Source organism: Bombus bifarius, unplaced genomic scaffold, assembly GCF_011952205.1.
Source record: "Bombus bifarius isolate JDL3187 unplaced genomic scaffold, Bbif_JDL3187 scf7180000007984, whole genome shotgun sequence".
Lineage (NCBI taxonomy): Eukaryota > Metazoa > Arthropoda > Insecta > Hymenoptera > Apidae > Bombus > Bombus bifarius.
Window position 1 is genome coordinate 1,610,963 of NW_022884367.1, and position 17,339 is coordinate 1,628,301.

Sequence of the window (17,339 nt, forward strand, 5' to 3'; positions counted from 1 at the left end):
AAGCGTAATCATGTTGCGTCTTACGTTTCATTATCTGATTTCACTCGTAAAATGGAATTTCTTGTCTTAAAGTGGGTTTTGAAGGTTTCCTGCTTCATTATGTTCTGCGAAAAACTTTCATTGGATTGAATTTTAGAAGGAGAAATAATATTAAAAACGAAAATATAACGTATCCTGTTTTTTCCTTTTTATCATTCATATATTACACGTGGGAAATTATGAATGGAGAGATACGATACAATCGTGTTTTTGTTTTCATAAAAAATCAGCGTTAATTTTGTCAAAACTTCCTAGTTCTAATTTGCTGAATCCAGTGTTAATTTTTTTTAAGATCAGTTGTTCAATTAATTCGTTTCTAATTCTCTATCGCAAGATTAAAAGAACAAGTTGAAAAATTGAAGTTCCATCATTAAATATTCATCAAACGTTTCTACAACAGTTCCTCATCTTCGCAATTAATTTCTATCAAAGTCAAGATAAACATTACAGGAACAAACCACTGGTTGTATTCTGAACGCAGGAACGAACATTTCGTTATCTCATTTTCAACGTTGCTACTTCAATTCGAAATTCCACTATCCCTTTTTATTTCTACTTTCTTGCTTTTTTCTTCGTCTCTTATCAACTTTCTGGACAATCGGTTGGAACCAGGGAACTAGATCCTTCCTTCTGCTGCCCACAGGTGTCTCGATCCCATTCTTTAAAAGTATCTCTGTAGACGCGCGTACGTTTTACAAAATTCGATTTCCTCTTTCATTTCTCTTGAACGTTCTCCTTCACTCTTTTGGACACGGCAAGAACGAGAAAATAGCATTGGTAGCGCATCTACACAAGTACGAAACACTCAGACTATTCCAACACCATAAATTGACTCCTAATCTTTGCTTTGAAGTGAATATAGTTGTTTCGCAGAATTGCTTTTCTCAATGTAATCGGATTGCGTAGCATTAACCGTTTTTCACAATTCATACGAATTTAGATGTGTAAAATTGCATTAGGAATAAAGATTTTATAACGTAATGATTTTATATGAAACTGTTGAAAGCAAAATATTAAATACTATTTAAAATAAAGAAAATTCGTTATTACTGATGAATTAAAATGTGTGAATATGTACGCAGTATTATTATGTAGTATATTTTTTATTTTGTTCGAATGATATAAATCAAGACATATAAGACCTATAATATTTAAATAAAATATAATATTTTAACTTCATCTTATAATATTTGAACAAAAATATTCTATGAAAAATAAAATGTGAAAAATAAAATTCAACTGTATAATAAATAGGAGATATTCTATTGTCCTCAATTATGAAAAACAGTTCCTGCATTAGCAATCCAATGAAATTGTTCTGAAAGGCCCATAACTAATCAATTGGAACACGTGAAATGCGCTCCAGTACTCATGAAAATGCCGATCAATTCACAAAGCTCGTTGAGCCATCAACGGCTGATGAGACGATATCATTCGACGATCCTGTACCGAAGGTTATCCTTGGACGCATCTGTCGCTATATGAGGAGCATGTCATTCGATAGAAGCGTCAGATTATCGCCGTAATTGGACAAAATATCACGGTTGTGAATACGGCATACATTCAAACCAGCTGGCTACTAACTGATGTGTTGCCCTTTGGGATTCGAGAACCATTCTCTAACACCATTGCCGTCTCGTCTGATGGTTTCCACGCATCTTCTATCCACGATTAAAGTGTAGTCCCGCCCGGACAATTTCTGTTACATCCTGGTCGTCAGTGTATTCGACGTGTTCAAAGTGAACAATTAAGGAGCTCGAACATTTTATAATCAATGATCATTTCATAAGTAATTTCATTCAGAAGATTATTACATGACATAGGAATAATACTTTCGATTCGTGGATTTCTTCAATGAAGTACTGTTCTCTGTTATTCAAAATCATATTGTTTTTAACCTTATTTCAATTGAAATATTTAATCTCACTTTAAAGTATTTATTTGAAAAGAAATACGAAACTTAAAACGATTAAAACAATTAATTTGCTTTGAATATTTCGCTTTATCACATGTTTTTCCGTGCAATGAGCATTCACCTTTAAAACTGTTTTATATCCTCCCATGACATATTTGTAACTTTGGTTCTTCTAAACCGATTATCTGGAAAACCGTTTATCGAAACGGATTTGTCTCCCTATTCGTTCGGATAATCGACGTTTTATTCTGCCCAGGAATTTAAATTTCATTCGAATAATAGTGTCAAATATAAACGAAAAATTTCCATAGACAACATACGAGATGAATCACGCAACTGAAACCACTTCGATAACTTTGTAATAACTTTTGTGAAAGATAAATGAATAAATGCTGTATGATTGAACCATACTGTACTATCGGATTTTTTTCACATTGCTTGTCACTTTTCCAAATTTCTCGAATATCTTGAATTTTTTTAATGGAAGTTAAAATTTTGTTCACGAAGAAAACTGTGCAGAATATTAAAACAAAACGATGTATATTTAAATGGTGATTAAGCGAATTTTTAAAAAATTCTATCGTGATCTCTTTTATTAAAGACTCATTACCTTTAATTTATAGCTTGAAAATTCGAAACACTGTGGCCATGTTAAAGATGATTTCTACAAAATATATCATAAATTGTATCACATTTTTTGACAGGACCCAATCAAGTCATAATTCTTAAAATTAGAATAAGACACAAAAATTTCGTTCGTCTCCACATCTCCAAGAGCGAATTGTACAGTGCTACACTAAGGACATAATACATTACCCTGTAATGCAATAAACATTCAACCATTAAATGTAAATCCCATCATAAGAAAAAATTTAAAAAGTAATAAATCAATACATATAAAAAGTATCTTGACAACAATATTTTTCGTATGAAGGTAAGACGAGTCATTAAAATAAATTGCGACACTCACACGATACGCAACTCTCAATACGTATATCTTCGTGTGAAACCGGCCTTAAGTTACTTAGAATACTCGAAATTATACAATATAACCCCATTTAACTTTTCATTTTCTTGTATCTCCAACAAGCAAATTGCGTATTCTTAAGTATTTATAGAAAATTTGTAAGCGGAAAATGTATAGAGTGTACTCGTCATAATATGTAGTAGACAAGTAAAACAATCGTCTACTACATTCTAGTATCTCTTAATGATATTCAAAAAGATATGAATTTGTATAAACATCAGTATACTAATAAACTATGCAAGTTGTTAACGCCATTATAAATAACGCAAAAAAGACTCAGGTAAACTATAAAACTGAATAAAACATTTCCATCGACCAACTTCCTAATAACTTTTTTCAAGAGCATTCACCAACCACGTTTAACAGACTTCATCCTGTACACTGCATCCAATCGAAAGTTCATTCTTCGAGGAACGATAAACGTTAAACAAAATTCGCAACAACACTTGCTCGTTCCCTTCGAATTACATTAATCTCCCGTGTGAATCGGTAATGGCCGTTGAACAGGCGATGATATAATGCAACGGAGCATTTTTATCCAGGGCCGCAACGATTCGACGCATACATATTTATCAGTGACAGTTTATACGGTGGAGTTAGGGCGAGGCGTAAGCTTCGAAAGTCTCGTCTGAGCGTCTGAACCCGAGTATGCCTCGAGGGCAATGAAAATTTAAATTAGAGCAGAAATTAAATCCGGCCTTTATCCGATATTGAGAAAATCCTTTGGAACCGACAGACTGTCTGACGTCCCGCTATCCTGTACATCTTTGCCCACTTCTCTCTCCCTCATTCTCTTTTATTCTCTGCCTTTTTCCCTCTGTGTGTTCGTGCAAACGAGGCTGTACGTGTACAGGGAAGAAAAGGATGAGACGATACGAAGCGGAAAGGACAGATAGAGGTGGAAAGTTAAAACGTTGTCGCGCTTCTCATACCCTTCATAATTAGTAATTAAGAAAGTAATTAGTATCGATCGAGGCGACCTCTGCCACGAAGGTTGCGTTCTTGAGAGGCATAGGTATTTTTAGAAGCGCGCGAACCATAAGAGGGTGATCGATTATTTACGATGTTCAACGTATCAAACGTTTCCTCGTGCGAAGAATACCCACGGCGTAAACTTTCGTTAGTCTTACGTCATGGGTTATATCGATTCGTTGGATTTTATTGATTAAGCCAAGGATGGCACGCCCGTTGCTTCCGACTTATCGACAGCACCGTCAAAACTGCTCTGCATTCAGACGACTTTTGAACGAGAAGCTTTTGGTGACGTGCAAGAGATACGCATATGTTATATGTACTTTTATTAAACTGTGTTTTATAAAAGTATGAAGTTTTTACATTGTGAAGCTTGTCAATGGTGTATGATGTATTTAAACTATACTTGTAGGGAATTTTGGATTTTTTAACTTTATACTATACTATATACTATATTACTTTATAATATATGGCTTTGTTTAAACTAACCAACAATAATATTATGATTGAATTAACAATATTTTATTTGAACTCCAAATAACGAATAAAATGATATTATTATTAAATGATAAATGACAAATGATATTAAGAAGATTCGAACATATTTGAAATAATGTTTAAATTCTTAAGTAGTATTGATGCGCATGAATCAGACAAGATGCATTCTGATGAACTTCATAAATTAGAATGTTGAGAAAAATGGTGATTAAACATTATTAAAAGAATGAAACTTAAGAAATTATTATATTTTATCCATTAAATGTCATAACGATTATTATTGTAATTATGCTATTTTTCCCTCGAATAATTTTCATAACCTTCGTATTCTTCTATTAAATTGTCAACATACTCTTTAGAACTTTGATGTGGATTAAAACGATTCGGATTTCTATTGGCTTCCTAACGAGAATTCTTAACGTATCGATATTGAGTCTCAAACGATAACTCCATTACTATTGATATATAATAACAGATCTGGAAATCGCAATTTCTGAAACCAATTTAGCTTGTGAAATTCCGGAACAGCCTGTTTGCCCGACACAGCACAAATTTCAGTTGCTGTCCGAAGCGTAACGTATCCTAACTGGAACTCCCAAAACGTGGTACATTGAACACGTTCTTCTATGTAATCTAGCATTCGAAGCAAAATAATAATTTAGAGACAATCAAATATATACCTCTGTTACAACAAAAACGTCAGACCAGCCATGCAAATTTAGATGTTATAATTTTACATGCTATGGATATATGTATGCGTTTGATTGTTCAATACCTCATAATGGTATGTTATTTTAATTATGTACGTACTAATCAATTTTCACAAGGTTACGAAATATTCTAATTGTTTGAATACAATTCGAATAAATAAATATAATAAATTATATAAATGTTAGTCTAATGTAAATAAGGGATTATTTGGTTATTCCGTATTAACGGCTGATGGATAATTTTTCATTTATTAATAATAACTGAAATATTTGATTATAAGTAAAGCCAGGGTTTTTCATGATTTAATTATAAATTCCACATTTTGTAAGAATCCATTGCATATTGCCGGTATTTTAGTACAACAAAACCAATGAATAAATAATGAATAACCAATAATGAATAAATTTTCAATAACAATACATAAAGGGTATTAACTTTATTTTTCAAAATACACCGTTTCAAATAGCAGAACGAGACGTAACTTTGTATTATTTTTTGATTATGCAATTCTTAATCCTCTTTTCAGAATGCAATTATTTGTTATTTTTATATATTATTAATAATATTTTGTAAAATTAATTTTAAAGATATTAAATTTATTAAATTAAATATTTGCGATAAAATTAAATCTAATTTTGTTTTCTCACGTCATTAAAAGGAATCTCGTTTAAATGAAATTTCTAGGATATAATTTCAGACAGAAATATTTAATTTATTTTAACTAGCATACTTTACAAGCATACCCGTACATATTTTGTGAAAGGTAAATCGAGAACTTAACGAAATAGGTAGCTAAATGTCGGAGCTGAATACAGATAAAGTGAATATAAACTCCGGGCAAGTTTGACATAGAAAAGAAGGATCGTTTTAGTCGTTTGCTTTTTTGTGTAGCATCCGAAAAAGCGATATCGTGTGTGAAACGGCGTTACCTGTATCCGTTCGGCTATCGATTGTCGAACTGAGAACTATCCGGAAACGACGAATCAACTCTTGAATACATTTCACACCAGAGTTTCACAATAAGAGCCAGACATACCGTATTCGTGAATAATTATATTGCTAACCAATGCCCTAGCAATAATTAATCATTTAAATCTCTAATTTATACTTCATTTCCTCTTTTCTCACGTGTAATTAATTGTTACATTTAGTTTTATGAATTACCTTTTTATTATTATAGCCACTTTGTATCAATAGATATATTTTAATTAAGATTTATGTCCTAACATTCTAAAATATTAAGGAAGATTTAGCATGGTTGTTTTTACAAAATGTTATTAATGATATGTTTATTAATGATATTAACGAAATTAAATATAATTCAATTATTCAGAATTACTAGTTTAAAATATTATTGATTAAAAGACGGACAAATAAAATTTGAATTTTGATATTCTATATATTAAGTATGAAAATGTACTAGAGATTGACAAAAGAGATTTTCATAGACGAAAGACGGTGTGATATTGGCACTTCATCAATTCGAAGCTAATTTGGTGAAGTATTAAATTATGTGCCATTAATTTACTGAATACGTCGTGTGAATCGAATTTAGATCTTGTTTTATCGCGAAAATTATAAATCCCTGGCGCGAAATTAACAATTCCTTCGTGACTGAATCATTATATACGACGTAATTAATGAAAATGTCAATCGACTCATTAGCGAAATCCGTCATCCATCTGATATGATAATAGCACTTTCACACGTTCAGTTTTTGTAAACATAATTAATCGCACACCTCTCAGCGTCAGTAATCATTAAAAAAAGATCCAAACATCACACATATTTTCACAACTGCACATGATACTCGTAACATAATCTTTCTTATTTGCATAATTCATTGAAATATCCAGTCAATTTTTAATAAACAAGCTTCAGAATCACGTTATCGCTAACACAAATTTCTAATTTAGATTAGGTGAATGTAGAAATCTTAATTAATGAACCCTACGCACTATTTTCTAAGGCTTTAAGTGGAGATCCTAATCCTCGTTACGTTCCAAATTCTTATAAATGACAATGGTATTGATCTCCTACTCTATCGAGTCTATATGATCTAATCATGTCATCGAAATCATGTAACGTTTATAAATCAAACTTAATGTTTTTCACGGAAAATTTAGTGTAACGTGCGATATCTAAAATATTGAACTGAACCAATCTTCAAACGAATAAATTGCTTTTGTCTCCCCTCTAAAAAATGCATTTCTCGTATTCGTACTGTGGTAAAATTTAGGAAGAAACCATTGATCGAAACTCACCGTTATCCCCGTTGTAGTTTATGTTCTTTCCATCTTCTCTGCGCCACATGATGTAAGGTTCAGGATAGCCTGAAGCTTTACACGTCAACGTCACGTTCGAGCCTTCGCGGACGACCATGTCTGTGCTCGTTTCCTTCGTGATAATGGAAGGCGGCACTGCGGTAAAGAAAACACGTGGAAATCAAATGAATAATCGTCTTTTATGTTCCACACGGCGATCTAGTTCTTAAACTTAACCTGCGTATCCACGAAATCAATACTAATTTAAAAGAACTTCTTTCAATGTTTCATAGACTTTTACGTCGTAACGAAATTTTTAATGAGGCACGAATAAACCCACTGAATTATTTGGTTTCATTACAAGAAAGGTTTTATTATTCGGAAGTTTTTTCAAACGAAAGTATGTAATACTTTACTCTAAAATAATATAAAAAATTATATATTTGGAGAGAATACTAATTATGAAAAGTGAGCTGTTTTTTTTTTGTTTATTATTCTGCAAAAATGATGTATATTTTCAACAGAAAACAGAAAAAGTTCAAACTCGTGCTTTTCTCTGCAAAAAAATAGATATTCAAAAATTTTTCTAATGAAAGTTTATTCAGCGCCAATAACTATGGAAAACTCATTTTTGACAATCCAACAGCGGTGATTCAAAACGTGACGAACACCATAGTTGCATGTTTGGAAAAGAAGAGCGGAAATTCTGCTTTGCATTCGTTACATTTCAAACAGTTGCGAGAAATATTTTTTTATCGATTTAATACACTACATGGAAATTGAATATAGTATAGGTTACTATTAGAAATGTATACAACATAATGTTTTGTTATATTTAAAATTTGATTATAAATGCTGACCTAGTTTAATACTATCCATACTGTTGTCTTAAAAGTAATTAGACTCTTGAATTGACAGAAGTTAATTAGAAAATTAGAAATCAAAGGACCAACATCGATTTTAGCTTGCGTTACTATTATAATTATCCATGGAAATTACAGATACCACAAGGTTGATTGATAAAATATGAAAATTGTTATTAAAAATATTATATGCTGATCGTAAAAATTCAATGTTAACTTGAAAGTATTTTGATAAAATTGGTGTCAGTTCTAGAGATACGCGTAAAAATGGTACAAGAAAAATGTCAAAACTAGAAAAATGTACATTTTATATTATAGTTTTTACTATAAGATAGATAATAGATAGTATTGTTAACACCCTGAAAGTGTAACTTCAAGCTAATTTGTCGCTAATCTTGTAGAAACGTAAGTACTTTGGTTGCTGATTGAATATTGGAAGCCTGATGACATCTAACCTAGTTTAACAACTAACTGGAAACCTAATTGCTTCAAAGACTAACTGAATCGAGCTGACTAATGCTTGGCTGCCAATTGTTTTTACAGTGTTTAAATGTTTCGCTTTTGACGAATCATCAGTTATTTTCTTACATCATTTTTTATTAGAAAATACATTTCCTGGTAGAATAATATTTTTTCTCTGGAAAAGCTATTTAAAACCATTTTATGCTTTTGCTATACTTTAAAAACAATCGTTGAAGAACAATCCATTCATATTCCAAATAAAACACAGGAATTCACGCTTATATCCGTTTAGAAATAAAAGTTTTGCAAATAATTATTTTTACTAGTGAGAATAAGAAAATAAAATATAATAACAATGATAAAAGCATCAAATATTTTTGTAGATCCTTCCTTTCTTATATGTTGTAATATTATTCTTCCTCCACATATAGAGATTATTCTCCCTTCCAAATGAAAGTTTACTTTCAAATAAAAATTTTTTAATCAAGAAAATAATATTTCAGAAGAATCATAAATTCTAGTAACGTCAAGCTGTAGTAACGAGCTTACCTACAACCTCCAGGTAGCCTTGTCGACTTCTCATCGGATCTGTGTTCACCTGACACATGTACCATCCACGATCCACTTCTTCAACCTTTTTTATATGAAGGTACCATGTTCGGTGGTCGTTGTACGACAATGAGATCCGTGGGTTTTGCGTGATCACGGTGTGGTGGATGGACAGGATTGTCTGTGTATCGACGCGCACCCATGCCACCTAAAACAAACAAACGTGGACACGTGTATAAAGTTTGCTTAGGATAACGTAATGTTCATTCAGGAGAAAGGACATTATTAGTGGAAAATTTTCTTATGTTTCTGCACGATTACCACAGTTTATTTAAGAAACGTATAATAATATTAAGGGCAACGCTATCATAAACGGAATTATGCTATAAAATATAAAGAGTTACTTGTTTTATTATTTTTCATTATTTTATAAATGGTAATACTATTATTAATTAAATTAAATAGTACAATAGTATTAAGGTTAACATACAGTGGTTCACAGACTATATTTGCGTTCATCATATTACAAAGTGTACGATATCCCAATTCTATTAAAATATAATATCTACATGTGTGTTAGTTTTCTCTTTGACGAAATTTCATGATAATTGATGTCGATAAGTATGAATATCCATGCATTGTTTATACATTCTGTTAATATCATTTTATTTGTTCATTGTGTTCTTTCATTCATAAGTTTTTGAAAATATTGAGTATGATCGAAATATTTCATTTTCTCAGAATAACGATAAAAATAAATTCATGCAGAGACTTAATTAAGGATTTGACAAATGCTCAAAACTAGTGAACTCATGTAATACTTAACATCAAACATTTCACCGGGAGAATGCTGTGCGAAAAATGGAAGCTCGTAGTGGGAGTAAACTCGTGGAAAGTTATACATACTTTATAGGGAAAACCATTTATCTTCGTCACTTGAATATCAGCTTAATTACTTAGGTTATTAAAAAATTTTCTAGCTAGTGATATCTAAACGTCATTTTCAGTCATTTTTCTTGACTCCATTAAGTTTTCAACGATCTCTTTATATACTCATTCATTAATATATTATAATTGTTCTTTCTGACAAATAAAAGACAGACAGTTTCAGTCTAGTGGTCAAGCCAGGTGATTCAAATTCTAAATTAAAGTTCTTTTGAAAGAATCTTGTCCATTTTCTAAATCTAATTCTTTATTTTGTAAAAGTAACGTGGAAATTACTGTACTTAATGAACATAAAAAGTGTGTTACGTCATTTATTTAATATCGTCGCACGTTGTGCTCGTTTCGTAAGGAGCTTCTAATAATCAAACATGCTTCGCGAAAATGCACAGGAAAGGCTTAGCGTAATCGGAGGGTGTTCGCGGAATGGCAACATGGAGATTTGTTACACGAGATTAGTATGAGAAGCATCACAGGGATTACGTAACAACATAATTCCAACTAGGATAATTATTTCAAATCCAGACGTAAAGAACGTCAACACTCCCTTAAATTTCCTGTTATATTAAATACGAATGTTATAGAATGGATATAAATATGCATAAAATTAACTTAAATATTTAATGGAATAAATTTAATTCATTAGCTATTTTAACTAGTATACTTGAAAATATTAGAACAAACTGTCATAACGAGTATATTTTTGCGTGTGATTTATACACCCTTGCATAAATATCAATTCTAATTATAAAAGTACTCCTACATACAATATCCTGTAATAATAAGAATTATTCATTGTAACATAAACTGTATTTAAAATAACCGAATAAAATAATATTTATATTATAAGTGTCTCATTACTTTCTTTCGTGTTTCATAAATATTACGTGCGACAAAATATCCTTGCATGTTCCTTAAACGTAATTTCTACGGCGTATCGAAAAAATCTTTTACCTTGTATACGTTGAAAGGAAATCTTGTTTCGGAAGAAGGAAAAGACCATGGAAAAGATTAACGAAGTTTTCTATTATACCGCGTTCGATGGCAAAATGTTCATGTTTTCTTTAACACGATGTTTTATAGGCTTTGGTGTTACTAAGAAAGTCGTAGTAGTTAATAGAATCTAATTATTTCACACTTTCTACCTTATTCTGCATCAGGAAATTATTTTGAAAAAGAGGAAAAGATTCGAAAAAACGTATTTTGCTGCTTAAAATAGATTTTCTTCAATCATTCGAAATTCTGAAAATATTTCCAAAATTTTCCACGATCTTTTTCTTAGAATATATTTTCCATCAATATATCTATTCTTATAATATAATCATTGATTAATATTATAAGCTGGAAAATCGAAGCCAAGAGAAATAAAGTGTTCGATAGCATAAATTCGCTTGTGGGATTGTTCGCGCGTACATTTTCGATCCATTCGATCCGTGATGTTTCCCTTCGCGGAGCTTTGGACACCCTATGCAACATCGTTTCGTTCTTATCGGCCGCTTAATCCAATATACTGGCTGGCTTGTATTCCGTATCTTTCGTGGATCTTCGAAACTTTCACAGAATACGCCGAATGGAGGGGTAAGTATAAGAAGGCTTAGAATCTACCCCATTTTCTTTCCTTCATCGCTATGCCTTCTATGTGACTAAAATCTCTTGGGGGGATAGAAAATACGTTAAAAGTTCAAAGATCTTCATATTACGATACTCCATTTTTATAATCTAATATTTAAAGAAAACCATAAAGGTTGACTTAACATTTTAAATGAGATACTTTTTAGTTAGATGATAGAATTAGGTAGTTCTTATTTCATAATTTTGTATTAAATATTGACGGATGATGACTACCGAGAATTCTATTTCTAACAAGTTTGGAAAATCGCATATTAGCTATCGTGTAATATTAAAGGAAACTTTTGTGCTTATCCTTTATCAAGCAAATGTTGTATAAATGGTTATTGTCAAATTTCTATGAATTTACTACAAAAATCACGTTGAAAAGTTTATCAATACGATACAAAACACATTATAAATTAGCAAACATAGATTCAAATATTAACTTAATGATACATTTTTTGAAAAGTGGAAACCTTAATGAAAGATGATTAGCATTTAAAAATTAACTTGTACCTACCATGAAAAAGCGATCAACTATTTAAGAATTTTTCTCGAAATAATTACACAGATACATAGAATAATTTAAAAGTTAATATTCACCGAAAAATGAGATGCAAAATCATGCAAAGTTATTTAATATAAAATAAAGTACGATGAGAGCACTTCGTTCAAACTAAGTGTGATTTATATAATGCGCCACCAGCTAGACTGTTACAACTCATCGGCATCCTAAAGTCTGCTCGAACATCCTCTAAAATGAGTAATTACTTAATTATTAGGAAAGTAGGTGCTGCAACTTTTGAGCATTTAAGGTTATTTGGCGATGAACGCTAGGGTACTATTCGACACTTTACTATCTCCATTTCATAATACCTTCACTTTAGATATAATTATGCGCATCTACATTGAAATACATCTACAGTAGAAAGTGCGAAGTTTGGGAGCAGTGGAATGAGAAGCTAACAAGTAAATTAACGTAAATAGATGATAAAGAGAGTAAAAATGATCTGCAATTAAAATACACCATTCTTCGCCAAAATAATACATGCTTTAAAAGTATACCGATAATAAAATGATTTTCTGTTCTACAAATTTATTATTTTAAATAAAGCACCGAAAGGCACTTATTCCTTTTAACACTAGACCCAAATAGATCGAAAATAATCGAAAAAGCGTAAGTGAATTAAAAATTTATACTAGACGTGTAACCCAAGCCAAATATCATATTTCCAATTAAACGCTTTAAATCACTCTAAAAATTTAATTTGCCTGTTAAAAAAAAGAAGTTACAACAAGAATCATAATTGAAACTTTCTAACATTCTACCTTCAAGCAGATCTGCGCACGTTTACGTAAATTTTTCATTCACTTGATACCTGGAGTCCAGAATTACGATATTCCAGACGCGTTAAGAAGCAGACCAGCGATAATTTTTCCAGAGGAGCATGTTTCCTGTTCCCAGTAACCCCGTCTGGGGAATATCAACTTCTGTGAAGGGGGCAGAGGATGGTGGCGCAAGGCGTGATACTTCTTTACGGTTACAGAGTACACCGCATCGGCTAAGGGAAAATCGTGTGAACCGGCGTCGTTACCATATTACTTTAATAATTCAACGTGACACCATCCGTGAGGTATTTCCATTGGCGTAACGAACGAGCCAGCCGGCTGAAGTTGACGTTGTTGCGAGTCACGGTTAGAATTACCACCGGACCCAAACGGGCTCGGGTTCCTTGCCTTCGCGTGAGAAATTCTCAAGCGGAGCGTAAAAAAGCTTTGCTTAATAACGGTCTTCCTCGAGACAGTTACTTGTTCGTGGATCTAAGATTTTTGGTCGGATACAGAGTAGAGGGACCTGTTTGTATATGGATTTGTTAGGTCAATAGTGTTTATGGGGCCAATACTGGTCAAGGGACGAGTTTTGAGAAATATTTTATCATAATTAATAGTGTAGAAATATAAATTTTAGGTTTCGAATACATCTATGGATCGCGAGATATTTAGCAGTAATTGAATATTTTGAAATTCCTAGGTATTGTGAAATTATTATTATTACGTGTATTTCTTCAAATAGGGACTATTTCTCTGGTTTCACTTAATGTAAAGGGGCTATGGGAGATTCAGATTAATCCAAAGAAAAAAAGAAGAGGAGATAACGGATCATCAAAGCGTAAAAATCGATTCATGGGAAATTAGAATATTACAATTTTGGCAACGCTATAAACTATTGGATCCTGGTATTTCTAGTCTGAATAAGGATAGATATATCGTAAATCCATAATAGAGTGAATAAGCAGTTTGTGGGTACGAAAGCTACTTCTACTTATCTCTAGTTCCGTAGTTGACTGGCATCGTCATCGTACTACTTACTACTTACTACTAATCTCTCAGTTATCAAGCTATCTAAGTATCAAGCTGACTAAGTTGTCGCGCCACTTTGATTCGAAAATTTCCAAAATTTCTTATACAACGATACAACATGTTTTAGATAAGAAACAAATAAATACAAGACTCCAAACAAATAGATAGGGACTTTCAACGAATGTAAGAAGCAAACTATTGATTGAAATTATCTTTTACGATATTAAATATGTCGTATACGGATAATATTGAAATTAGTCTTTTGGAAATTAGATTCCAAATAGTAATCTCGTTAGTAACGCGTATAATCTAGTATAAGATAATTAGAAAACGCAAGCGTTTTTTTATGGAGGTGAAAGTAGAACTGGCCAGAAAACTTACAAATTTTAAATTTACGATTTTTATACTGGATGTCTCGAATTTCTGGAAAAGCACGAGAAAGCACTCGTTGTACTTTCACTTTCATCATGCAGAATTTAGTGTACGTTTATTCGACAACTTGTATGCGGCTTCTGTCTGTACATATGTGGAAAGGATATAGGACAAAGAATTAGATGGGAGGCAACGTGACAGGTTTATAGATTGAGTTGAGTGACGTGCTGCTGATCTTGGCCACGAAATAAATATGATTGTATACTTTTTTCATCTGTTTTTACATGTAAGGTGTTCATGCGTATTTGATCTGTCGTACAAGTTACATTTACTTCAAAAAACATATATTTACAAAATTTTTCAAAATGTACTATTCTGCTACAAAATTCTATTATTTAATTAAATCAGATTAGTTCATTCTGTATGTACAATATAAATTCATATCAATGGATACAAATCCATTCGTGTAAATTAACTTTATTTATGGTCAAAAGCATCGAGATTACAATAAATGCAGATTTCAGTTTTTAGAGCAGCGTGTTGCTATTAGTAATTATTTCTTATCATGAATACTATAATATGTACTTCAATTTAGTATAGTTATATACGATAATTTTAAAACATTAACACTGAACTTTTACAAACGTAAAATATTCATCCTACAGTTTTCTTTAATTTCTATCACATTTCCATGAATCACCCCATAGAATTTCTACATTATGCAAGCAAAACATTGAGACGATATGACAACGCGTGGAGAAATTTTCTTTCATTCGTTGCGTTTATATTGGAGCATACAATTTTAGTGATTATGAATCGCCACAGGCTAATTTTATCATAATACGTTTTATATAATACATGAAAGTTACATCTTTCTATTTAGTTCTTTTCGCAAAAATGTTAAACGTTGTTTTTTTTTTTTTTTTTTTAGAAGTAATTTTCTATTGTGAAAATAGAACACGTAATTTCGGAAATGGATGGTTGAAAGACGTCCTTAAACGTGATACTTAAAATGTAGGTACTAAACAGGTTAACATCATAATTTCTCGCATTTTTTGAATAAATGTGGATAGTTCCATTAATCACATCTAAAGTTAGGTATTTGAAATTTAGTTAAACATTACCCTCACTTCATTGTTAATTTCAAAATGTGATCATTAATCCTCAACTTCTGAGTTGCAAGTTACTACAATAATTTAAATTAAATTAAATAATTTTAAAGATTTTTCCTTTATTTTAAATTCTACATTTTATGTGATAAAATTATTAATGTTTTTACATTCGATACTATGTTATTAATTAGCTAAAAGATAAATGTATGTATTTTTAATAAAATTGGTTTCATATAATCATGTATGCTGTCCAAAGGTTTAAAAATCTTTATCATACAAAATAAGGGCTAGAAAATAAAATTAAGTACCCAAAAATATACCATAGTAACTTGTGGCTCAATAATATCAATTAATAATGGTTAAAAATAAATTTGAGGACTTGATGTCATGTGCCATTGTCTCAAATTTTGTTTAATTTATAATCATAATTTTATTTCTATGTAAAAAATTATAGATAATTTATTTTCCTACCTTATAGGTTCGTAGATTGTCCACTATACAGGCTAACAAAGCATCTCGACCTTTGCTTACGGTCACGTTCTGAATTTCTTCAGCGAACCTGGGCAGGTCTGAGTCTGGAAAATAAATTTTAGAAATCCTCATCTCTATGTGTTTCATACATTCATATATCAAGGTCATCTTTCAAAAATTTAACTTTGATTTTTATAATTTTGATGTTTATATTGAAAAGAAGCCATTTATATTTAACTATTTATTTATTACTTGTTCACCCTACTTTTACTTTCATATGTTAACGTTGCTTATTATTTTGTAAATTACTTATTTACTATGCATTACTTGTAAGAGTACAAAGTAGGTATAATTACATATGAAAGTATCTACTGCATTTAATATTTAGTACACGAAAATAAGCGCGTGTCAAAGTTAAACCAGTGTTTCATTTAACATTCTATGTATACATGTTACACATTAATGCCACGTTCTACGTATATAAAATTTTATTACGCGAAAATATTTTTATATTATGAGAAGCAAAATTTCCTATTACCTAGCCCATAAATATTTGCACGACTAATGATATAACAATTTTCAAAAATATTCAAATTTTATAATAATTCGTACACGAAAAATCCACAAATTTGCCCATTGAAAATTTACCATTATTTGATGTAATCATTAGAATATGCATAATTATTAGAACAATGCAACTGCACAAAATAAAATTATATCTTGTAATGAGTATGCAAAACGTTCTTATATAGTAGACATAGCACTAGCAATACATAGCACTGTATTTTAACGACAAAAGATTGATAATCAGGATAATGTAAACCAGTCCAATGTTACTTCTCACAAAATAGTAATCTACGTATATTATTATAAAAATTTGATTATACTATTTCAACTCATGAAAACGTGCGACAGATAATAAATTTATAACTTAATCGATTATGAAACTAAAAGTACATTTAAAAGTTAAAATACGTGACAGTGTGAATTCAATTGTCAAAATCTTACACGATTGACTGATTTCCACTTCGTCATATACGAAACGAATCACGTTACGAAGGGGATCAATTATGAACAAATGGTATCGAGTCGAACCTAAATACCGTGTATCGTTGGACAATGAACTGGTGAGCAGAGATTGCGAGTTATTATCTTAAGAGCCGCATAACG

General features: G+C 31.2%; 1 protein-coding gene across 6 annotated transcripts in view; it reads right to left on the minus strand.

Moving 5' to 3' along the window:
- Positions 1 to 17,339, minus strand: part of LOC117204830 (neurotrimin-like) — a 302,498-nt gene that overhangs the window by 28,782 nt on the left and 256,377 nt on the right. For all 6 annotated transcript variants that reach the window (XM_033442605.1, XM_033442603.1, XM_033442601.1 and 3 more), the window contains 3 exons: positions 16,170 to 16,273; positions 9,301 to 9,508; positions 7,427 to 7,582 (listed from right to left, as the gene is read on the minus strand). In XM_033442605.1, the coding sequence (XP_033298496.1) occupies positions 7,427 to 7,582; positions 9,301 to 9,508; positions 16,170 to 16,273 (468 nt within the window). The remainder of the gene's footprint in view (positions 1 to 7,426; positions 7,583 to 9,300; positions 9,509 to 16,169; positions 16,274 to 17,339) is intronic.